The 25,891-nt window shown below is 42.7% G+C and overlaps 2 protein-coding genes across 4 annotated transcripts in view; one reads left to right on the top strand and one right to left on the bottom strand.

The window, feature by feature from the left end:
- Positions 1-520: 520 nt before the first annotated feature.
- On the bottom strand, positions 521-20,089 carry Apip (APAF1 interacting protein). 3 transcript variants are annotated; one of them, XM_075961552.1, is made up of 7 exons: positions 19,929-20,088; positions 9,838-9,938; positions 5,883-5,931; positions 4,295-4,412; positions 3,478-3,613; positions 1,236-1,403; positions 521-697 (listed from the first exon to the last, which is right to left on the bottom strand). In XM_075961552.1, the coding sequence occupies exons 1-7, from the start codon at positions 19,980-19,982 to the stop codon at positions 598-600; spliced, it is 726 nt and encodes a 241-aa protein (XP_075817667.1). In that variant the 5' UTR covers positions 19,983-20,088; the 3' UTR covers positions 521-597. The 3 variants fall into 3 exon arrangements, with proteins under 3 accessions (XP_075817667.1, XP_075817668.1, XP_075817669.1); XM_075961553.1 differs by lacking the exons at positions 5,883-5,931; positions 9,838-9,938 and having other exon boundaries at positions 19,929-20,089; XM_075961554.1 differs by lacking the exons at positions 5,883-5,931; positions 19,929-20,088.
- A 145-nt stretch (positions 20,090-20,234) lies between these two features.
- The window catches only part of Pdhx (pyruvate dehydrogenase complex component X), a 70,089-nt gene continuing 64,432 nt past the window's right edge, over positions 20,235-25,891 (top strand). The window contains exon 1 of the mRNA XM_075961551.1: positions 20,235-20,489. Coding sequence (XP_075817666.1) covers positions 20,330-20,489 — 160 coding nt within the window. The 5' untranslated portion in view covers positions 20,235-20,329. The remainder of the gene's footprint in view (positions 20,490-25,891) is intronic.

The raw sequence follows: 25,891 nt of genomic DNA, 5'->3' as shown, positions 1-25,891 counted from the left end.
CTACGACCTGCCACATGAAGTGACATGTGGATTCCGTCTGTGACATCATGTCTGCATGCAATATTTTGGACTCTGGACTTTTAGATTATATGCACTGAGACTTTATATAGAAGTACTACAGTTTATAAGGGAAATCTATAGAATTATCTTTACATTAGGTATAAAGAATACACTACTCTTAATAGTTGATATAAATTTTATGTATCAAATTAAAATAAGAAAGTGTTCATTTCACAATTAAGTAGAAAATATTTAACGAATTCTATTATTAGTGTTTTAAAGATGAAAAAAATCCCAAGAATGTATACAAAAGGAATTAACTTAAAAGGAAATATTTTGTCTTTATATGCAAATTTACATGCTTTGAAATAAGCAAATACCAAGTTAAAAGTTTATTCCACCTCTCTGTCACCTAAAGCTGTAAGAATATAAGAAAATATTTAATGTGGAGGAGAATATTTAATGTGTGACTTGTTGTATTCAGTGACAAATTAGTGACATCAAGAAAATTTCCAACTCATTTAAAAGCAGTCAAGTTTTATTTAAGGTGTAATTAAGTTTGTTTTATCCTTGAAGATACTTAGACATCCACTTGGCTCACACAATTCCATTTTCTCCAACTGGGAACTGCGTTGGGTCCATTCCCATCTTCTTCATAGAGACAGCAATGTCAAACAGGTAGTCGTAACACTCACACCTAGAAGAGGAGGCAAGAGGACTGAACGTGTGTCAGGATAAAGCTCTCCGGTCCTCACTACCATGTCTCCCAACATTAGCTTTGCTACGTGGCTATGTTTGCTACTGAGTTCACACCAAAGGTTTACTACTTTGACCCCAACAAACTCCAGACCTGCAAAGGAATCACACTGTGCTGTGCCACCACACCATTTACTTCCCGGGAAATATACGACTCACATGAAGTTATGTTTTTATTATTTTATTATGTGCTATATTTCTTAAATAAAATTTATATTATTTAAGATCTATGACTCTTTTCCTCTGGAGCAAACTTCACTGAGCCTTCCTAAATCAGAGCTGACCTAATTAATACTTCCTGAAGATTTAACAGAGTAAGAAATCAGGTCTTTCCAAATAATACTGACAGATTATTTAAGTTGAAACCAGTCGACTAACAAACACATGGAAAACTTGTACTTTGTTTTAAATCCTAAAACATGTTAGTTCATTTTCACATTCTGAGTGTGATTTGCACCAAATCTCTAACTTGGTCTTACATGGTTTTTGCTTTCTCCCACGTCTCTCCCCACACGTACACCCCGTGACGCCTGACGAGCACCGCACAGGAGTCTGGGTACTCGTCCATTGCACGAGCCATTCGTTCTTTGAGGTCTTTCTCTTCAGGAGTGTTCTCAATAATGGGTACCACTAATATGTCATCATACCTGTAAGACAGAACAAGACATCTACTCCCACTAAAATATCAATATTCTATTTGTATTTTCTGCTGCTAGTGACCAGCTGATATCTATATAGCACTCCAACATCTCCAACTTCAAAACAAGATGGTGCAAGTTATTCTGTATATCTTATATAAACATCTATACCAAAAGATACCAAATGGCAGGCAGCCCTGAATTTAAATGGCAGAAATTTGTACAGTATACCAGAACCTAACAAAGAAATCAAGACCATACAAGCATTTCCTTGAAGTAAAGATAATCAGAACATTTTAAACATAAGATAGAAAATGATACATCTCAAACTATATATTGCATAGTAGGAATATTTCCCAAAATAAAAATCATTGTATTTCATCTTGGCAGAATACCAAAATGTCTTGACAGGCAAACCAATCAATGCAGGTGTGGTCTGTGGCATCAGGATAGAAAGAACCATCTAGCAACAATTACCAAGGTTATGTTAATGCTTTCAGAATAATCTCAAACCTGAGGCATTAGAACTTTTGTTTTCACTTTTTTCTCAGTAAATTCATGAGACAAAGTCAGAATGTAATAATGTCCAATCATCAAGCAACTTCGCTACACGTGAAACTAGGTCTTGAGGTCGCTTGTAACCAATGACTCCTCAGACAAGCGTTCCCTTATACACGGCTTTCTCACACTGCCTTTCACCAAAGCAGTGAGAAAATGAACACAGAAATGCCAAGTGTCATCTGAAGCGACCACCTGCAGGCAGGCGTAGACTAAGCAGCTGTCGGGTGATTCATAATTTGGGCAGCCATTATCGTAGTAGTATAGACTTGCCCACGACCCGCCTGTAGCTGAGACAGAAGTAATTATACAATGCTGTAGCGTGGACGGAGTGAATAGCTGGTCTCACCTCTTCCCTGAAACCAGCCTGGAGAGCGACAGACTTAGATTCTCCTATAGCATTCGTCACACAGTCAGAGATATTTCCAGGCGCAAAATAATTTCAAAGCACAGTGAGACTAGAAAACAAATTCAAAGCAATCCCTTATTTCATCGACAGGATACTGATGCTCACAAGTTAAATACGAAACAGAGGCACGGAAGTCCTCTGATTGACTGTCGGTATCCTCTGCACTCCAGCACAGGCATGTTACTTGATGGCAGCCACAGTAAGGCATGTTCAGCTCACCTGGTAATGAGGGAAGTTTGGTGCTGACTTTGTTTAGCTTAGCTCTGCTGCTGAGGCCTGACCCAGGGCCTTGAGAGAGCCCTGCACACACTCCACTGCTTCAACTGACACCTTTTCGACATAATTTTCACAGTGCTGAGCAAGGCTTTAGGCTCACACTAAACAAGGAAATCAAATGAGCTAAATTTTCAGCACAGAGGTTTAAACACATCCAACGTGTTCCCTTACTGCAGTCACAGGAAGACACCGCTGTGGTGTCTTCAGTACCAGGAACACTGTCCTCTGAAGGGAGGGGGAACCAGGCCCCGCGGACTAGGAAGCAAGGCTCAGCTTGTCCCTGGACACTGGGAACCTGTGTCTTCAAGCCATTCAAGTCTAGATTCATAAATAATGGCGACATTTTTGCAGGTTGGTGGATTTATTTAAATTTAGTTAGAGGTCATTGCTGTGCACTTTTATGTCACCACATCACAAATTCTGAAATACAGTCATTTCTCTAATTAAAACAAATAGAAAGCTTTTATAAACAGGAACATATTCTAGAAATACATTACATCAACATAAATTCTAATGGTAGTCTCAGTTCCAGCTTCCTGAAGACAAAGTGGAGGTGAGGAGATCTTGCTTCCTCAGCGCTGAAAACGGGCTGTTCTCACCCATCTTGACAGAAAGTCCAGGCAAGACTTCTGTTCGTTTTAATGGAGCAAACATTTCATTATTCATGTTGCTAATAACTCTGCACAGCTGGGGAGGGTAGGAGCAGTCTGTGCCCGAGAAGGCCTTTGAAGGTTCATTGTTACGTGGAATATTACCGAACACAGAGCCCACCACATCTCATTAGATGCATAAAAAGAGGAGGAAAAATGCATGCCAAATAACTTAATAATAAAATTATACCTGTAATACCCTCCTGAGGTACATTTCCTTATTCCTTTGATCATCTCTTGATGTGTAATTTTAAACTCCTGTCCTGGAAACAGGAGGGTGGCCAAGACAGCAGCTTTAGAGTGGGTATGGATCACTGCGCCTGCTCCTGCAGGATGAAGAGGCAGCTGCTCAGTGAGGAGAACTTACGTCTTTAAGAGAAAATCAACACCTATATCTATACACTTTATGTATGTGTTTCCTTATGGACCTGACTTTTTCTGAGGAAAATCTGGGTCCTAGTTAGCTTCTGTGGCTGTGACAGAATGCTGGCCAAAGCCAGCCTGGGAAAGGAAAGAGTTTATGTGGCTTCCATGTCCTGCATCACAGTTTCCCACTGAGGGAAGTAAGGGCAGGAACTCAAGGCAGACACCTGGAGGTTGGAACTAAAGCAGAGGCCATGGAGGAGTGTGCTTGACTGGCTCTCATGGCTTGCTTAGCCCACTTCCTTATACATTCTAGGAGCACCTACCCAGGAGTGGCACTATCCACAGTGGGCTGTGCCCTCCCATATCAGCCATTAACCAAGACAATGCACCTCCAGACCTGCCTACAGGCCAGTCTGACGGAGGCACTTCCTGAGCTGAAGGTCCTCTTCCCAGGTGACTCTAGCTTGTGTCAAGCTGACAGGAGCTAAGAGGAAAGTGGAGTAACAATGGACCTTCTTCAGAGGCTGATGAGAATGCAACGAGGGGAAACAAAATGCTTGTATGTTCGATCCTCGAGAGCTGTTAACTGAAGTCATGATGACTGTGCTAGTGAGGCCAGCTCTGCCTGGATACCTGCCTACCTCTCATGGTATAGGCGTTCATGAAGAGAGGAGTACACTGGCTTTTTCTGAGCATCTTAGATGCTGGAGGTCCACTTATGTCCTGTTCATTGATGTCACAAACAAACATATCTTCTGGCTATTTACAGAGAGAGAAAAAGAAAAGAAGGTTAAAAAAATAACAATTAAAATGTCTCTACTGGGTATATTTATACAGTATATGCATATGCAAACAAGTTTAACATTCAAACCAAACATTCATGGAGTCCCCAAAATTTCAGTACCAAGAAAAAAAGTGTCCAAGTTTCATACTGGGACTGGACTGACGGCTCGGTGGTTAAGAGCACTGACAATTCTTCTAGAGGACCCGGGTATGGTACCCAGCACTCACATGGCGGCTCTCAACCATCTAACTCCAGTCCTGGGGGACCTGATGCCCTCTTCTGGCCTTCAAGGGAACTGCATGCACATCGTGCACAGAAACACATGCTGGCAAAATACTGATACACACAAACTAATACAATTAATAGTTTTATATTATCAAAAACTTTCTTGAGAGTTAAATAAATCACTTTCTTTTAGAACTTTAAGGATAAGATTGGATGTAGAAGCAATTATGTATATACTGATGTTGTCAGTTCAGACTTAGGCCTGCCATTTCACAACTACATTTTCGGGAAACCATATAACATGCCCAGGTGGGTGTCAGAACTTTCTTATCCCTCGAGAAACTTACTAAAGATGCTACTCTTCAAGTTTTCGGGAATGTGTTGACCTAGCTGTTTCTCAGTGATGCCTGCATATTTCCGATTTGCATCTTCCGAATACCAGGCTTACCACAGGCTACAATATAAGCTTTCACGAAGAGAGAAACTTTTCTTTTTTCTTGTAAATATATAATCAATGTTTTATGTATTTGGTTAGACTTGGGGAAATATTCTAGCATTGATATAGAATGCCACTTCTCAAAATTTTGAAACAAAACTCCCCCACTTTGAATTGGAATAGCTTTGTGATTAAGATAGGAATCAGTTTGTGTGAGCTGAGCCTTTCAGCAGAAGTGGCTCACCAGTCTGATAAAGGTGCGCTGAGGCTGCGCTTCTCACTGCTGCCTGCTACAGCTCTCCGAAGGAGATTTTGGAAATTCATTTATTTTTGTTTTCCAGTATGTATGTATGTATACCATGTGCATACCCGGTCATGAAGCACAGAGCCCTCTGCTGGACGAGGTCAGAAGCGGGGCTTTAGATCCCCTACAACTGGAATTACAGGCAGTTGTGAGCCACTGTGAGGGTGAGAACTGAGGTGCAAACCCAGGTCCTCTGCAAAAGCAGTGAGTGCTCTCAACCTGTGAGCCGTCTCTCCAGCCCCGCGAGAGTTTACAACACACGCTGCAGACGTGGAAGATACTTGCCGTCTTAAAGAAACATTTCATAATTACTCAGCAAATATTGAATAGTTACTTAGCAAATGTTTGTTGATTAGTTACTTAAATCTTCACAACAGAACCTCCCTTCAAAACTAACATAACCTTTAGAAGCGATTCCACTTCGTGGAATGGCAGTTAAGGAGAGGGGACAGAGGGCTTACAAAGGACCCTTTAGCATACCTGAATGCGTTCCTTTTGCACGCCTGAAGGAGCAATGTAGATTTCATTGCTGGTAACACAAAATATAGAAATTGGTTTTTGTTTAAAGTTCTGGTTTTGAACAAATAAAGTGCATCCCTGCAGTATAACCATTAATGTCCTCTACACATCAAGCCCTGAGCGGCTGCTTGGTTGAGTGAAGGAGTTAGGGTGCACAGGATGAGTTCTAGGCTACTTTGAAACACTAGTGGCCTAAGAAAACTCGTGGTAGTTGCTTTTGTCTTCCTCTTTCACATATATGTATTTCTTTTCATGGGGCAAAAAAATTTAGTGGTAGCTAGACCACTATCTAGAGGAAATGTAAATTTGAATATGTTAATTATTTGCTACTTGTGTCATGAATGAATAGAATTTCAGTATACTATGTAAAATATAGTTAACCTAAAATCAGGTAAAATATATGTCTGATTGAAAACATTTTTGCATTGTAAAGAATGAGATTCAAATTCATTTCATGAAGTCATGAAAGACAGAGCCCTCTGCTGGACAGTTTGCTAACTACAGCATTAGCATTAGGTAACTGAGGAATTTCCTCTAAGACAAGCATGCAAATCTTGGAAATTATTTAGCAATTAAGCAATCACAAAAAGTTAGAAATGAGATTAGGATATTGAGTGTGGTTGCATATGCCTATAATCACAGCACTTAGGAGGATGAGCAGGGAAGACCATGAGCTCAAGACCAGCAAACATCTGAAACAAAATAAACACGCACACGCACGTACGCATGCACACGCGCACGCACGCACGCACACACACACACACACACACACACACACACACACTGAGAGAGAGAGAGAGAGAGAGAGAGAGAGAGAGAGAGAGAGATCTACACCTGCTGTACCATTTTTCCACAAGATCCTCTACTGTGCTGTCAAATTTGACTTGCAAATAATTCCCAAATCTTTCCCATTCCCTCCACTTAAAGAACCGTCGACTTATAAGTTTCAGTTGCCAGAGCACATTAACGAGCTGCCACAAAAATGGAAACCAAGAGAACAGCTTTTGCCATGGAAGCAGAAAAGCACAATGGACAAATATCAAAGGCTTCAAAGTGACAGTGAGGATGGCTTATACGAAGCTGTCAAAGTGGTTACTACAACTGACAGGCGTATCAGTGAAATGAGGGTTTCTCGGTGAACTAAGGCCTAGACAGATGCCTGATAGGTGAGAAGAATCCAGGAAGCAGCTGCCGTGCTCAGCATCTGCTGCATGGGACAACGGTGTGGCAGCCCTTCCTCCAGAGCCAAAGGTCCCAGAGATCCACTCGCCACCCTTGTGGTCAGAAAAGAGGTTCGAGCTGTGTTAAGTCTCTTTGTACTGCTGTCTTTATAAATGAAAATTTAGAATTTCATCAACTTTGAGCAATTCAAAGATAAGCTAAGTAAGTTTTTAACATAGCAATTCTAACACAGAAAGAGAAATACAGGAAACATACAAAGTAACAGCTTTTGTTTTAGATAACATACAAAAGCTTGAAGGAAAATGTTTGCTTGATTCTATAAAAAGAACCTGGAAGTTCCAGGGAATGCATTCTAGAGTTTATTTCTCTACACTCCCTGCTCTTTCACTCTGTGGTAAATAAGAGGACAGAAAAACAAGAGTTCATACCACATCTGTGTGCAGGTGTGTCTATTTGTACTTAGGCTCTGGTCATTAAAGATCACTGAAATACAAGGTCTCAACAGCTCATCTATAGTAGGAGTTTATCAAATGTGATTCCAGAAGCATGCAACAAGCTTAGTGTAGCTGGCACATACTGATGAAAACAGCAAATGATAAATCTAAACATCATGACCAAGCCAAAGGCAATGGCTGCTAAGTGTTGTGGAATTGCTCTGATGACTCCTATGTGTGTCCTTACTTTCAATCCCTATGCATGTCCTTGCTGTCATATATATGCGTGCACACATGTATGTGTATACATGCGTGTATAATCCTGGTGCCATACACCAGTCATGTAAGCCAGAGTGGTATCAGCCAAACCTTGAAATCTGTTAGTATTCCTGCATTCCCCAAGACTTTACTGTCTGTATGATGTTAGGACATTATCTACTGTATTTATATGTCTTTTCAAATTTATTTGCACCAAGAGTCAGATATAAAAGACAAAACTATTACCAGAAACATTAAGATGAGTAATGTTGGCTCATAAAGGGGTGATATTCAACATTTTACTAAAAACACCCATTTTAGTCTGTAAAGCATAAACAGGAAGCCAAACAGTTCTCCTTAAAACTTTGCTTCTTCCCACTTGTGGCCTCTAGGGGGAGCTCCTTGCCCATTAAAACTAAGGAAAAACTACACATGATGCAACTTTCCTATAAATTGATTGTAGTGCTATAAAAGTCATTGCATATTAAGAGATGTGCCAATAAACGGTTTATGTTGGCCACACACAATCAGCGTGTGGAACAGTAAAGTTCTTTCAGAGAGAGGGGTCCTTTACAATTCCTTGCTTTAAAAAATTCTCGAAATTTTGAGTTTTCATTCTACTTGTTTTAACATCTATATCCAGAAATGACCCTTTTAGCTCAGTTTGGTAGGAGCCCTATTATGTAAAAAACCATTCTCTGGACATGAAAATAAACAGTAGTTAACTAAATACATTTAGAACACGATTTATTATAAATTATACATCAGGGAAATTAATTACAGGCACTTGACTTTTAAATAGAAAAGTGAAACAAGAACAAATTATTAATAGTTCCGGGTATATTGTGAACAAGACAACTTGAAAATTTAGGCAAAGCAATCTGAACGCCTGCTCAGAGCTGAAGTGACACACCAGCAGCTGGGTGACTGATGGTGAGGGGCACAGGTGGACGTGTGGGCCCGCCAGGGAACAGGCTGTGTCTATACACTGACCCTTATATTCCTACACAGCTGCCGACTAAGGTACCTTTTGCTACTTCCCACTATTGAACTGTTTCATGAATTACACTGTAATTTGAAGCAGATGAAATTATGAAATCACCATCTTGTGAGATGTAGTAAAATTCCTCCTGTTTAAAATGTCCTGATTTTATTTTATAATCCATTTACTATTATGAAATGCAGACTCCTTGAAATGGATATATCCATATATATGTATACACACATATATGCACATACATATGTACATGTATATACACATATATCATGTACATATATACTCAACATACAAATGTTTTAATAACCCAATTTTGCTAAAGAGAAAAGGTGAATTGGAATACAGAAATAAAGCGCCCTCACTCAGGTTAACATTCAGCCTCCAGACAGCAATATTCATACAACATTTCAGGAGAAAACATTAATCCTCCTTCAGAAAGTCTCGGGGGAATGAGGTGTCACCTGGAGAGTCATTGCCAGGGCTTATTCCTCATCTGTTCGAAGACGAGACATTCTCTGAATCCAATGAGCAATAGAAAATGATTCTTTCTTTCTGATTAAATCCAGTGCCTCAAAGGGGTAGATATCAGCAGATGCTATGCCCATTAATCATGATATCTCTGCTTACAATAGTACATGGCCTGTTTCTGAACTCAGAAAACATGGATTTTTCAATTTTCAATGATTAATAATCTGGATTTAAGTGACTTCAAAATATGTCTCTGAACTTTTGAAATAAATCTTCGGCTGTCTAGAGAGGATCCTGTGAAGATACATGAACATACTTGCTGGACTGTTACCTCCTTTACTGTTCCAAAGAGAGACTCAAATTATCCCGATTAACAACTGGGATCCAAAGGCCTTCGGTGTTTTAATTGCTTGTTGCTCCTGCTCCTGGTTCCGTTGGGTCATGCAAACACCCCCGATCATTTTAGAAAGTAAACAGCTTCAGTAACACATAAACTGGCTATCAGCTGGGTTTGGACACACCACCCATGGCGTGCTGAGCTGGAGAACTCCAGAGCTGAAATCAACCAGAAACTTACCCATGCTTCAAGCTAATTCCTCCTCCGGTGCCGGTGACCCAGCCCAGATGGTAAAACTGTTTGCAAAGTTCTGGGATCAGGAATCTGGGGTGTTCCTTGTCCTTAAACAGAAGACAACGACTTTTTAAATTGTGTGTTCCAGCTGGCATTTCTAACACAAAACCAACTTAAGGACGTTCAAAGAAATCTACCTAAGAGATAGTTAAGGAAACAAACACGTTCTGTCCCTAACATTTAGAAAATGGATTTACTTAGTTATTTGACAATCTGGGACTGGTCAGTATAGGGGCCTAAGTCAAACTCTATGGAACAGGCTGTGAGGACAAGGCAGGGAAGTGCCAGGGGTCTATGACAGTGTCAACAAAAGACAGTGGGACCTAGTGCCACACAGGAAAGTTATTCACACAAAACACCCCACTAGAACACCATACACAAGACATCACGGTGTTATCTGTCCAGTCTATGCTGGTTCAGTTTCATTTTTATATTAAAAATGTTTAGTTTTCCAAAGTGATTTCAATATCTTCTTTTATTACAATTATAATAAATACTCACTATTAAAATTAAAACCAAGCAAACAGCACTAAGCAAATCCTACTGAAAAGCAACCATGATTCTTTCCTGGGAAGGCATTTTGTTTAAAGGCGCACATAAATAAAGGCTGAGGTGATCATCAAGCCTCATTTATACATGTCACTCCAATAATTACCTGCTAAGAAAACCATGTCATTTGTTTCCCCCTGTTTTGTTTTAATAGTTTAAATTAATGAAAACAAAAACAAAGAGAAATGCAATGAACTCCATTTTGGCAGTATGACATATAGCATTACCGTGAAAATAAGTAACAGCCGCTGATTAAGTGACCTTTACAAATATTTCAAAATACACTGTTGAAGTGGGAAGATTTCACAGGGTCGTAAAGGAAATGAGAGTGGGACATCTTGAGAGCAGGGAACCCCAAAGCCAGGATTGTCCCTTCAAGGCACCTGAAATAACTCTGGGGACCCCGAGCCTCCATTCTGAGAGCTGGACAAGCATTAGAAATTCGAGATAAAGTCCAGACTTGCATCACACAGAAAAGCCCCATATAAACTCAGGACTCAGTGGGCTGCATTTTCAAGGAAAGGCAAACAAGAAACCCTTGCTATGCAGAGAAAATCACTGGACTGCTACCGTGGGCCCTGCGTAAAGGCACAAAATCATTCCTGAGGTCAGAAGAAAATCATGATTTCAATAGACTGGATGCTCAGGTAGCTGAAACTGTGCTTTCCCAAATGTTCTTGATTCTCACTCTCTCCCCCTCTCTCCACGTACACAGTTTTAGGCAAGTATTCTGAGTGACTGCTGATGAAGGAGCCTTCACAATACAAAACTGAAAGCATGGGAGAAAGTTAGACATTTTGTAAAGCTCAAACCAACACAGGATTAAGAGTGAGCAGGACTTAAAAACTACATTATATCTAGTTCTCTGTTTGCATGATGTTGAGTGTGCTGGCTAGTTTTTATGTCAACTTCACAAAGGCTAGAGTCATCTAGGAAGAGGGAACCTCAATTGAGAAAATGTCCCAACCAGACTGGTCTGTGGGCAACAATGTGGCGTCTTTTCTTACTGATAACTGATGTGGGCGCAGCTCGCTGTGAACAGTGCTGCCATGCACTGGTGGTTCTGGGTTGTATAAACTATGAGGACCAAACCAGGAAGCAGCACTCCTCCACAGTCTCTGCTTCTGCTCCTGCCCTGACTTCTCTGGATGATGGACTCCAAGATGTAAGGTGAAATAAATCCTTTCCTCCCCATGGCGCCTTTCCCCAGTGTTTTGTCATAGCAATAGAAATAGAAACCTTAACTAAGACACCAAGCCTCTCTTTTACTCAACCATTAAATGAGAACGTGTTGAGAAATAAAAGTGAGATAAAATGAAGATAAAACACACAGCACAAAGCTGAAGAGATGGCTAAGCAGTTAAGAGCACGTATTGCGCTTGCAGAAGACCAGAGTTCAGTTCTCAGCACTCACATCAAATGGCTCACACTCCATCTAACTACAGCTCCAGGGGTACTGAAGCCTCTGGCCTTCTTATGCACCTGCATGTACATCTACCTACCTACCTACCTACCTACCTACCTACACACACACACACACACACACACACACACACACACACACACACACACACACACACACTTTAAAATAACAAAAATTGGGGCTGGACAGACGGTTTAGAGGTTAAGTTCTATAACCCCTTGCAGAGGGTGGGAGTTTAGTTCCTAGCACCCATGTCAGGAGGCTCACAATTACTCCTTACTCCAGTTCCAGAGGAGCCAGCACCCTCTGCTGGAGTCCTTGGGAACTGCACTCCTGTGTACATATAACATGGAGCTATACACATATACACAGACGTTTAAACATACAATTTAAAATCTCTACAGTAAAAACACTTGGTACAACCTGTGTGGTACAATACTCGCTTCCTTCCGTTTTAAAGAGTTAAAGTTCTTGAACACAAATTAATTACTTAAAGTTAATAATAAAATGGAATTCTTAACTTTTCTCAAGGAAACTAGCCAAAAATTTCTATGCCCCATATAATTTGCTGTTTCCTTTTCTTGGGGAACATAAATGATATTTTAATTACATATTAAATACAGCTAATGAGAAGACTCCTGCAGTGTTCCAATCATTAAGACCAAATTTGCGCAACAAATTGCAAACATTACAGAAAATGGTCTATTATTATACATCCCCCTTTCCTTTTGTCTTTCCCCAGTTCTGAAGTATTAGAGCAATTAGCCAGCCTCCTGCTACAGCCTAACCCTGACAGGGCAGCACGGTCGCTGGTCGCTGCATCTCCTTCAGTCATTCAGAGCAGCAGATACAATTCCAGGGAAGCCATGGAGACCTGGCAAGGACACATCTGTGGAAGATGCAGCCACTCAAGCTGTGCAGCCCGAGAGGGTGAAAATGGAAAAGCTGTCTTCAAACTGGCAAGAAGGGAAGGCTTAGCTGCTGTCCACTGCTCCCCTGGAGGCCAGCAGTACCTGTCAGCTGTTGCCGGAGCTGGCTTTCAGTGAACATAATAACTACATGACATGAAGCTAAAGACTTTCCACAATGGACTGTTAGCAGAAGCGCAGCTCTGGTGTGGCAGACACAGACTATATTATAAACATTAGAGTGTAAAGAGCTTTTGCTCCACTTTGAAGGCCTCCCAGCCTCGCCTGTCACAGGCGTACCTACTTATGCCCAACAGGGCTCCATTTATTTCCTCTCCTCGCTCCTTTCACTTGAAAACCAGCATGCACCCGGACCCAGGGATTCCTGGGAGACTCTGACACAAACACAAACTGTCAGGTGAGGGGGGGGGCACTCAAAGCATATGTTTATTAGCATAAGCAGGCCCCCCACTGTGGTCCAGGGATACTTTCCGGGGCTGGGCTTGGGCTTGGTTTCCTTGCAGGGCTCAGTGATTTCCCCAGACTTCTGAATTTCAACACTGTGGGACCCCACAGAAGGGGGTCAGTTCCACCGTGACTAAAGGTCAGAGAGCTCTGACCTATTCCTGCTCAAGGTTATAGATAAGAGGTTTGACTTAACGTGTGGCTACTAACAAGACATCTTGACCTAGGTGTTTTGGATATTAAGATGGCTCACAGAGGTGGATCTGGTCCACCTTGACCAAAGGTCAGAGAGTTCAGGCCAATTCCTGCTCCTTCAAGGACATGACAGCAGGTTTGTCCCAGGGAGTGATGGCCTACAGGATACTTGGCCTAAGGTGTGCTCAAGGTATTGTTGCTTGATGTTTCAGGTATTGAAGAGGTAATTGCTGTTTGTTCTTTATATCATGGTAAAGCAGTCTTTGGCCTTCCTCCCCCGCTTTTTGGTGCGTGCGTGCGTGCATGCGTGTGTGTGCGTGTGTATACCCTACCTTTTGGGGTATAAAAGCATATGGAAAATAGATGTGGGTGAATTCAGTATTCACTGGGTTGCCCTCCCAACTGTAATCTGTGTCTCTATTTCTTTTATATCTGTTTTGTCTGCCTGATATTTCTAATCCACATGCCCCTATCCTGGAACCTATGAACCCATCGAGACTGGACCTGACAGATGTCACCCCAATGTGGGACCCCAATACAACACCAGTTTTTTGTTTTTAGTTGGGGGGGAGGGTGCACATGCTGAGGTCAAAGCACCACTTCATGCAGTCAGCTCTCTCCTTCTACCTCTATGTGGGCTCTGGAGAATGAACTCAGGTCAATGGCTTATGCAGCAATTGCTTTACCCGCTGACTCAGTTCACAGGCCCATGGGTAGGTAGTTTTATTAATTTTCAGGAATGACATGTGGCTGCCAACTAATGACACTATTTATATTTAACTCTCCACTATTACTATCTTCAGAAAAGAGTGGATTTTAAACATAGTTAGGAAAATAACGTCAGAGTAAAGGGTAATCTTTTAATGTGAATGCAATGAATTTGCAGAAATTGATATTTCCATTGCTCTCACTTTGTAATGCCAATACCTTCTTCCCACGACTGACCTTTTGAACAGAAGTTACACTTTCCCTGTTTGATCTCCTTGTCTGCTTTTTCTTCTCCTCCAGTTCATCCTCCATTCTACCTTGAGTACTGAACTAACACAGTCCTTTGATCATGAGTTTGGACCCTCAAATCAACAAGTGCTCAAATACCATTTCCTTGATCTGTTACGTCCTTTTATGTTCTAATTTATTTTTCAAGTATTTCAGTCATGTTTTATGTAAATCCCTCAGTTCTTGTCAAAGTCCTTACTGAATCAATTACAAGGTGGCTCTTAGGGATCACTGAACCCTGGCGGTCACGCTGACGGTCTGCCCTCATGGTGCCAGGGTTGGCCCATGCGCTAACCATGGCAGAAGTGGCTACTGTGTTACTTCGCAGATGAGGCTGTAAGATGTGAGGGTCAGTGTTGGATCCTGGAATCTCTCTCTGGGACCACTGGTTCTTTGTGGAGCCAGCCCATGCAGAAGGCCACCACAGCCTGCAGAAGGCACTTTGGGGAGCAGATCTTCCTTGTGCGGTCCATCCTTGATGTGACTATTGCTCAGACAACAGCCTGAATGCTCCCTCATGAGGTCTTGATCCAGAACATAGCCGGGTTGCTCCTAGATTCCTCACCCTGAGCATTTATAGGATACAATGAGTGCTGTTTCCAGCTGCTAAATTTTGGGATGGTTTGCATATAGCAATAAGTAACTAAGCTATGTCTTCTTCCCCGGCAAGAATACAGTTCTCTTTATACTGTTGCTGCTCATGCTGGATCCCCAGTTGTTGCAATTCTCTCGAACCCTGGTTAGCTTTTTCTCAAGCAAGATGCAGCCGACGCCTCCACCCCCCCTCCAATTCTGTGCGACAGCATTTGCTCTTCGCACTTGTTTCCTGTCATTTATTATTTACCTCACTCCTTCAGCCAACCAAGCCTGAGTGCTACGCACATGATAGGCCCTGACGAGGGAAATATACATAAGACCCACTCTGAGGAGCTTAATCTGTAAACTTCTCAGTTATGAGATGATAATGTATAATACAAAATGGGTGGAGCACAATGGGAACAGAAGCTATAGATAGGGAGGAAAGGAATTAGGAAGGGGTCTTGAGCTCACGGGTGGTAAGAATGTTACACAGGTGGACAGGGGAGGACTCAGAAGATGGAACGGGCTACAAATTAGGTCTTGTGGATGAAGGTGGGGAGTCGGGGAGTATCTGCCTCTTCAAAACTTTGAAAATATAATGTGTGTGTGTGTGTGTGTGTGTTTTGTCTGCATATATGTCTGTGCACTACTTGCACGTCTGGTGCCCACAAAGGCCAGAAGAGGGGGTATGGATTCTCTGGAACTAGAGTTACAGACAGTTGTGAGTCACCATTTGACCTCTGGAAAAGCAGCCAATGCTGTTAACCACTGAGTCATCTCCCCAATTATTTTTGAGACAAGGTCTCTCTGAACCTACTGTTTCAGCTAGCCTAGCTGGCCAGCAGGTCTTGGGAGCCCTCTCACCTTCATCCATTCCAGGGCTGGCGTTACAGGAGCGTGCAACTGCGTGCAGCTTCTACATGTTTGCCGAGGATCCAAATCAGGTCAGCATGCTTCAGTGTCTACGGAGCCCGCTGAGCCATCTCCCAGCCCTCATATCCAGTGCTCACACACCTGACTATGATAGCGGAGAAAAGATACTGAAGGGCAGTGTGGCGAGCCCACAAGTATTGCACAGTCAATGTACATGAAGGTACAAAGTAGCCTTTGTGGGGAGGGGGACACTAGAGACTGGGGACTGCTGGGCAGTGCTGCTGGCAGTGTTGAGGACCCTTTGGAGGGTAAAATAACCAGGATGAAGTGAGATTAATGAGTATAGTTGGAGCATATTCCCTAACAACATTTAGCTCCTTGAGGGGGCACCAAGGGTGTCAGTAAGTTAAGTCAGCCTTAATTACCTTAAGTAACAGTTTTAAAAAAAATTTATTTTAGTTATTTGTGTGTATGTGTGTGTGTGTGTGTGTGTGTGTGTGTATGTATGTATGTATGTATGTATGTGGGCATGACACCTGTGCGGTCAGAGAATAACTTGCAGGAGTTCTTTCTGTCTTTACCATGTGTGTCCTGGGGACAGAATTCAGGTTGTCAGGTTTGGCAGCAGGCACTTTTCCCCACTGAGTCATCTCACAGGTCCCCTCAGTAACAAGCACTTTGAAGAATTGGATTTGGAAGCCAGACCAAAGTGAGGATCACTCACTTTATTTAGAAATAAATGAAATTTGCAGGTATAAAATCTACAGACTCTTTCAGTAATGTTGCTATGGCAGGGAGTCCTAGATAGGAAACAGATGGAAAGTCAACACAAACAATCCCTTTTTATATGTATTAGAACTTATTTTTCAGACACTGTAACAAGATGCCTGTGCTACTACCATGAGGAAAGGCTTATTTTGGCTCAGTTTTATAGGCTCCATCCATGGTTAGCTGGGTCTATCACTTTTAGGCCTTTGGTGGAGTACAGGGCAAAGGGTACATGATGGCAGAAATGGTTCACCCGATGGCCAGGAGGGAAAAGAGAAGAAGGTACATAGGGTATACCATGCCCTTTGGGGTCACATGATCAACAACATAAGGATCTTTCGCTAGCCCCCACCTGTACAGGTGCTTCTACCTCCAAATGGTGCAAACCTAGGGGATAAGCCTTTACCGTGTAGACCTTTGGGGACACTCAACATTCAAATGATAACATTTGCTAAGAGGCAGAGCTGGAGGACAAGAGACGGAAGGCATAGAGAGCTATGATCTAATAGACAGGCTCTCTTGTGTGTGGAAAGGGAAATGAGATTGGAAGAACAAGGAGGTAATTGCCTTCAGCCAGCGAAAGAATGAAGATGCTGTTAACAACAACAATTGCCAACATTTGCTGGGTGCTTGTTCTGTGACTGTTAAAGCTGTATGGCCTACTGTATCCATATACCAACCCTATTATACTAGAAGATGAGCTTGTCTAAGACTACCAGATACTAACGGCAGAGCCAAGATTTGAATCCGGGCAATATGGAAACAGACCCGACTCCTTTACTTTAAATTACACTGTAGTTGGAAAAAAGGAGAAACTGAAGTCGAAAAGTTTACATGTAACAGCTTTTCCTGTCATTGCGCTTTCAGGGGCAACACGCTTGGGGCATGAGATGAAGGGAGATGGTAAGGCTTTGGAATAACCGCCTAACGCAGCATGAGAGGCAGCTCCCCGGAGGGACAGCACACAGATTCTCTGATCCATTGGGCTGACCTCTCCTTACCTCTTGTTGTGGGTTCTCAGCAGCTTGGGGAAAGAGAGATTCAAGAAAAGACACTAATTGCCATATAGTGTAAAGGATACTCGGGTACAGGGGCAGCAATAGGTATGAGAAAGAAAACCGTGTGATGAACAGACAGGGATGGGCCGGGGTGGATATGGTCAGGAGGTAGGTTAAGTGCAGGCAGGTGAAGGTGGGCGGGATGCCGAGGGCAGGGAAAACACGAGGCAGGGATTAGATGGCCTTCGGTTGTAGCGTTAGTGCAGAACAACCAGGATCACTGCTAGATCTAAGTCATGTCCACCTGCAGCTGCCTCCACCTCCACCCTAGCGTGAGCGTCATTCTCACAGCCGTAGTGAGATGACAAGCACTCTGCTGTGACTCTGAAGTCATAAAGGGCCCACCGTTTTAGCTTTCCTCAGTCCAGGAAATCCGAGCAAACTGACTGTAAATACCACTACTCATTAGTTCCATGGGCCTTCTCTTTTTCAGAACCCTGTAGGAGTGAGAACCCTGCTGTGTCTCTTGGGGCTGACTTCTGTCCCAAGAGACTGTGCTGTGTCTTGTCAATAATCTTCCTGATAATCTCTGACACAAAAGGATGATCTGGGTCAGATCCAATGAAATTGAACTTTACAGTCACTATCCACAACACCATGATAGGTAAGGCAAAATAAAACAAATAAAAGTGATGCCTTCCTGGGTTTCCTCCCCACGCTGGCTTTCTAAGTAAGCGGAAGAAACACGTTCTTGGTAAGCTCTAACTGCTATAGTGTTTTGCTCAATAAACACTGGATGGACTAAGATCACATTTCTTACATTAAGAAAAGCCTTGTATCGGAGGGTTCAAACTTGTATCTTGTGGACTTTGCTGGCTTGTTTGATGCCCTGTTGGTGAAGACTTCCAAGCAGCTAACACATGGACAAGTCTTAAAAAGATACATAAATTAACCAAGAGAAAAAGTAGTTAGGTGTCTGCGCTGGCTAGTTTGATGTCAGCTTGACACAAGTTATAGTCTTCTGAGAGGAGGGACCCTCTATTGAGAAAATGTCTCCATAAGATCAGGTTGTAGGCAAGTCATTGGGCATTTTCTTAGCGTTCGATGGGAGAGGGCTCAGCGTATTGTGGATGGTGCCATCCTTCAACTGACGGTCCTGGGTTCCATAAGAAAGCAGGCTGAGCAAGTCATGAGGAGCAAGTCAATAAGCAGCACCCCTCTGTGGCCTCTGCATCAACTTCTGCCTCCGGGTTCCTGCCCTGTTAAGAGTTCCTGTCCTGACTTTCTCCGATGATAAACAGTGGATGATATGAAGTGGATACCAAATAAACCCTTTCCTTCCCAAGATGCTTTGGTCATGGTGTTTCACCACAGAGATAGTATCCCTAACTAGGGCACAGACCAATCAGATTTCCCGTGTGTTAATTTGATCTGTATAGTACTTAGAACCCAAGCCAATATTTTTAAAATCAAGACAAATTCACACAAAATGTGACTTCCTATTTTCCCTCAAAAAAAATCAGAATTTAACAATGAGTCCATACCTCCACACAGCATGAAAAAGCTAGACATGCGATAGGCTGTCCAGTCAAGGTGGCCTTAAGAGTTTTCATTCGGATTTCCTCAAAATCTGGGTCATAAACACTTCTGCTCTCAAGACATCCTAGCAATGATTCTGATATACTGCTTTCATTTTCCTCACACACCTGCCTAGGGATGGCACCAATGACATGTGTCCTACGTGCAAAATCTCCCTCTCAATCTTACCTAACTTCAAAGCTTTCTTTATGAATTTAGGGAAAGCCATTTATTCAAGAACAATAATGGTTGACAAATGTTTTTGCACTAAAATTTTCCTGGGTTTTATTTTTGAGACCTTTGACCCTAAACAAGGCTAATAAAAGGGGATAATTCTGTGGACTTCCCGTGAGTCTTCTGCAAGATTTATCACATAGTATCGAAACTTTGTTTTTCTAGTTCTCTTGTTCACCGTTTTCTTAGCACGTAGAAGGTATTCCAATAAGACTGTGGCGTGTTTAACTGAAAGAAAAACGCATGCACCCCGAGGGTTTCCTTAAAGGAGAATCATCTCCACTGTCTCCCACCTCACAAATAAGGCAGGCTACTCAAAAGGGTGCTGTTTTCCAAGCGCCAGGTCAGCACCGGGTTGAGCAGCCCCACTAGGAGTTAGGAGAGACCTCGGACTGGCGCGGACTGGGCTAGGGATCGGGCATCGGCTCCGACCGAAGCCCCACCCCGCGTGCCGTAGACCGCTGTCCTTACCTGCATGCTGCACGGCCGCGAGCAACAGTCTCCCTGAGCGTGACAGCCAGACATGGTTGCGACCTGCGCTTGGTTATCCGCTGCGCGCTCTTTCCAGGCCTAAGCAAACCGTAAGAACGCTGTGCCGCGGCGGAACTGGCAGCCTGGGGGCGGAGCAAGGGAGAGAGGCGGGAGGCGGGATCTGAGAGAGCATCGCCCAATGGGAGAGCCTGCGCCGGCGCAGACCGGCTGGTGGGCGTGCCCAGGAAGACTGGAGGCGGTGCTAGGAGGGCTGGTCCACGAGTCTGAAGGTGCGGAGCGTGCATTGTGGGCGGGGCTAGCCCCTGCAAGGCGGGGCCTGGGCGGGACTTGAGGCCGTCGATCTGTCCGCGCTGCGAGCAGTCCCGGAGAAGGCCGGGAAGATGGCGGCCTCCTGGAGGCTTCGCTATGACCTGCCTCTGCTACGCTACCTCCTGGGCTTCGGCAGCCGTCGAAGCCTGGGCCTGGCTCAGGGTGCTGCTGCGTGGCCGGTCGGCCGCGGAGCGAGCTGGAGGTGGTTTCATGGCACTCAGCTGCTGCAGGGTGAGTGGCTGTCGCTCGCTCTTTAGCTGAGCAATGGGCCTGGATCGGGGCGTTCTTGTTTGGGGACCCGCTTTTCCGAGGGTAGGTGCCGAGACTCCCGGTTCTCTTTCAGCCTCTTCCAGGAACGGGTCTTCTGACTTAGCCTGTGGCTTGCGACAAAGGACCTCTTCAGACTTGGGAGAACTTGACTCGATCCCTGGCCTCCAGGGTTATATGGCTTCTCAGTGACCTTGGTTTGGAATTTGGGTTATTTCGATGTTGGGGGGTGGGTGTCTGTTTTAAATCCCCCTATTTTAGACCCTTTTCAATTGTATGTCAGTTTTCTTTAGTTTTATCATTCATCTCTAACGTAATAAAGCTGCCTCTATACTCTGACCCATCCTTATTTCATTCAAAGGGCCTGTTCTTATTGGGAAACCTTCAGTCTTAACTCCACTTAATGGCTCCTTTGCAACATACAAGACTTAATTAATGAATACGAAATCACAGACATGGCCAGAATGTTTCAAATAAAACATGTAGCATGAGATTCATACAGCCTCTTACACAAAATTGCTCCTAAGTAATGATATTGTACTTAGAGATATACCCACTGTCCTTCCATTATTTAACATACAGTGTATAAAATGGCAGGCCTTTCTTACTGTGTTAGTGTGGGTCGGGGTTTAGGATGGGGGCAGAGAAGACAATTTTAGAAACCATTAGACATTTAAGTCATCATTCTTAACACCCTCTGGTGCAATAGGCATTGCCCATACTTTCTAAGCTGTCCGAGGCCCAGAAACCAAACCAAACCAAAACACAGCTTATACAGTAAAATGGGTGCTTTGGGGGTTCCTAAAGAGTGGGTAATGGGGACAATTTATCTAAGTCATATTTTGGTATGTTTAATAAATGGTCCCTCAATAGTGGTCTTTAACAATATAAGGTGTCATAGTCTTTCTGTCCTGTCCTCATTCATTCATTTTTTAGAACTGAACCTTCCTACATGTAACTGGAACACTGACTCAGGTGGTGTTAGGGATCTGCTCCTTCTATTCTCTGTGAGTATTTAGATGGACCTCACTTTTGAGACTCCCTGCCTCTAAACATCATGGAATGTTAAAAGCTTAGAGTTGTGCAGGGTTGGGGCAGGGGATATGCCTGTGAAGGGTTTTACTCTTGCTCTGGGATCTTTTTGAGAGTCTGAATGCCCAAAACCATCCATAAAAGAAAGAATATGTGCTTACACACAAGAATGGATAATTTCCAAGATTTCCTCACAGTCAATTGCTTCTGCCTTTGGAAATTTACGTGGGCAGTTTCCGTCAGATAAATCTTGACTTTTGCCTGTTCCTCACCCTCTACCTCAGATGTACACATTGAACAACTTGTCTCTAACCATTCCATAAGGAAGAGGGTACTGAAGAGAATAGTTTCTTATCGTTGCTGCCACTATCAACTTAAAGCACAAATTCATTGTTTTATAATTCTTGGGGCAGAAGTATAAATTGGATGTCATCAGGCTAAATTCAAGGTGTCTAGCTAGGCCTATCTTCTTTGGAGGTTTCCTTGGTTTTTTTTTTGTTTGTTTGTTTTTGTTTTGTTTTCAACTTTGAAGGGCTTCCTAGATTCATGGGCTCCTAGCTGCTGTCTACCCTCCAGCTCAGTAATGGCTAATCTAGTATCGATCACATTTGTATGTCTCTTGCCACTTCCTCCTGCCTTCCTTGCGTGTTGTTGCTGTGTTGTGCCCACCTGGGGAGTGGATGTTCTTCCTATGTCAAAATCAGTTGATAATGACCTTAATTCCACATTCATCTTAATTCTTTCTTGTTATATACGTAACATATTTGTAGGTTTTGGATAGAGAACTCTGGTAGGGATGCTATGCTACATGGGGAGCCCAAATTTGTCTACTAACTCTTACCTATAGGCTTTTGTTAAGTTCCTTGAATACAAGTGGACTCTTTTAAGGAACATGAACTTTTGGGCTGTGTTTTCATCTTTATGTAGAAGGAGTTTCCCCATGAGTTGGGTAGAAATTGTATTTTAATAAAAGTAAGCTGCTTTTTTTGATAATCAAAGACTATGAATTAGGTACATTTATTGAACCTATTTCTCTTTAACACACTTACATAGGATTTTAAAATCTGTAAATTTGGAAGCACTTGTTTTTACCCCCCTACTAAAAGGTGTCTGTTGGCTGCCTTTGTGAGCTATAGGACATGCTGTATGCCTAGTACTTCCTAAAATTTTTGCTAACTTCTCCCAATGATCTAAAACTTTGGCAATGTCCCTTTATTCGGGTAAAACTACAAAAGCTCAGAAAAATGAAGCCATGCAGCTTCATTGTAAGTAAACCAAACAATGCTCTCCGTGTTTATGTATAATAGATCCTTCTTTCATTCTTTTAACTGAAATGCTTTTTGAGAAGGCATTGTTACTTGTCACTTGTGTGATTGCGTAAAGGAACAAATGCCTGTCAGGTAGTGGCCACACGGCAGCCTACTTAGAAAGTGTGTTCTACTCAGCAGAACACATTCTTGGAATTCTGTCGTATTAAGTTTGTTGCATACAGTCCTGAATTTGTTTGATGTCCTTATTTTTACAGTATTTAGAAGCTACTTGGGAGAGATCAACAATGAAGCAGGATTTCAGTGGTGTATACAGTGAGCTCTGGGCAGTAACTTAATGCTGATGAAGCAAGGGGTACCCAGAGGAAGAAGTGGCAGTCCTCCCAGGCTGAAGACACAGCACAAACCCCCAGAAGCCACACGTAGTGGTTACAGATGACACAGATTTGGAGTTGGAGTTTCTCTGTTACTACCTTTTTAGAATAGATAGGATTTGGGCTAGGTTTTTTTAAAATTCATTTCCTTGGGTAGGAATAGGAGTGCCACAGCACATGTGTGAGGTCAGAGGACAGCTTGTCGGACTCTGTTCTCTCTTTCTATCATGTGCGCCCTAGGGGCTGAACTCAGCTCATCGTATTTGGCAGAGCCATTTCTTCAGCCAGAGTCTGGGATTCTAAGGTATTTAACATTACCCCAAGCATCAAGGGCTATGTTGCTTGTGTTTAGCATCACGTCTACTTAATTCTTTTTTTTTTCCTCCTTTTTTTTTGTTTTTTATTTATTTATTTATTTATTTATTTATTTATTTATTTATTTATTAAGGATTTCTGCCTCCTCCCCGCAACCGCCTCCCATTTCCCTCCCCCTCCCCCGTCTACTTAATTCTTTTCATGTTGCAGTGATGTATTGGAAACTAAACACCCAAATCCACTTGATAATGATATTTTGAGGTAGAGTCACTGGGGAGGGTTAGAATTAGGTGATGCCAGAAGAGGAGTGGCCCCATGATGGATGGCATCAATGTCTTAAGAACAGGAAGTCAAACTCAAACCCAAGTTAGCATGCTACACCAAACCCAGCTAGCATCCTACACCAAACCCAAGCTAGCAACCTACGCCAAACCCAAGCTAGCATACTATACCAAACCTAAGCTAGCATTTTATACCAATTCCAAGCTAGCATACTATGCCAAGCCCAAGCTAACATACTATACCAAACCCAAACTAACATACTATACCAAACCCAAACTAACATATTATACCAAACTCAAGCTAGCATACTATACCAAACCCAAACTAGCATACTGTACCAAACTCAAGCTAGCATGTTATACCAAACCCAAGCTAACATACTATACCAAACCTAAGCTAGCATGCTACCAAATTCCCTTGTTTTGTATTGAGTAAACTAGTTCATGGATCAGTCTCCAACTTTGAGCTAATTTTTCACTAAAACATAAAAATGAACCTTGATGGAGGTGTGGGCAAAGATTGTAAAGGCTGGAGATCAGGAAGGACTGGGATAAAACAGTGTCTTTTGGCCATGAAGGGACGCTGCATTCCTGAAACCGTAGCAGCTGTGGTTCACTGCTTAGAACCCATACAAGGTCAAGCCAGTCAACATTCCAGGAGGGGGTGGTGGGTACACTTAGGAGCTTTTGACAGTTGATGCTGGTAGTAAGGAGAGTCCCTTTAGGATTTAGTCCTTGTGGGTTGCCCTCAATCCAGTGCATGGCCCCACACCCATGTCTATATGGGCAGCACAAATTGTACTCCATGTTTTTTTTTCTTGTTGTTGTTATTGTTTTTTAAAGAAGTGTACCTGATGTTAGGAGGGGGTAGATGGTGAGGGGTGGATTGAGTTAAGAGGGAAGAATAAGGGGTGAATCTGTTTAAAGTACAAAATTCTCAGAAAGTTAACACAAAATATATATTTAAAATGAACCTTGGATAGCAAAGTTTAGGAAGTGGGTTCAGAAGTAATGTATTATTTCTTGAGAGCTTCCCTTACACTGTGCAGTCTTCCCAGTTAGCATGAATAACTCCTCTGGTGTCACAGATCTGTGGTGTATGCTCTGTGACAAACCGTCTGCCCCGACACCCAAGCTGCCTGTAGACAGCAGAGTAGCTCTAGCATGCTGACATTTTATTCACTGCATGTCCATCCTAAGTGAGCACTGTGTGTTTTCTCTGTATCGGGAGTGAGACACACCTTAATAACTGCACTGTGAAGTAGTAGTTTAGTGACAGTCCTGATGGGGCTGTCTTTTAACATAATTTTGGATAAATGCAATTCTAGACTATATATAAACAGTAGAAGAATTATGCAGCATAGTTTGAAAATGTTTATTTCTTGCTATTGTCTGTTTCTAATTTGCCTTTTTAGTGTTCCCTTAAGCCTTACTTGCTTTTGACAGCAAAATGTATAGACCCCGTGGCTCTGATGCATATGCCCATGTCTTTTGCTAAAGTTAGTGGAATGATGATTTCCTTTGTCCATGTTGCAATCCTATAGAATAAACTGGGATCCAGGTAAAATTTAACTTTCTGGTTTAATACCAACTCTTCTGGAGCCGTTGGAATATTCAGTATAAGGACATAGCTTCTACTCAATAAAACTATGCAACCCCTTCTAGCAGCCTTCTTTGAAATATGCATTGACTACCCCCTGAAAGTATGTGAAACAGTCAGCAAGCTGGTGGTGGAGGCAGGAGGATGGAGGGTTTAGTTCCCTGTACTGAGGGATGGTGCTGGGGATATCAACAGATCATCTAAAGGAAATGAGCTGTGTATGACCCTGGAGTAGGCAGTATATTTACCATGTCTGTTAACTGCAAAGAACTTTCTTTCATTACTGAACCACTTTTTTTAGGGGAGAATTGACACTGGCAAGCAAGCCTATAAGGCAGTCTTTGGGAGAGTTTACTAGCACTGGTTTGGAGAGGGGCACAAATCTTTGTGAAAACTGACACAAAGTGCCCCACCTTTTAGAAAAAAGTACACATTTGCAAAATTTTGTATTTCAAAGGGACCTGGATCCCACCACAATATACTCATAAATACCACC

The sequence above is a fragment of the Microtus pennsylvanicus genome, chromosome 2, assembly GCF_037038515.1.
Source record: "Microtus pennsylvanicus isolate mMicPen1 chromosome 2, mMicPen1.hap1, whole genome shotgun sequence".
NCBI lineage: Eukaryota > Metazoa > Chordata > Mammalia > Rodentia > Cricetidae > Microtus > Microtus pennsylvanicus.
This window is presented reverse-complemented; position numbering and strand designations above follow the sequence as displayed.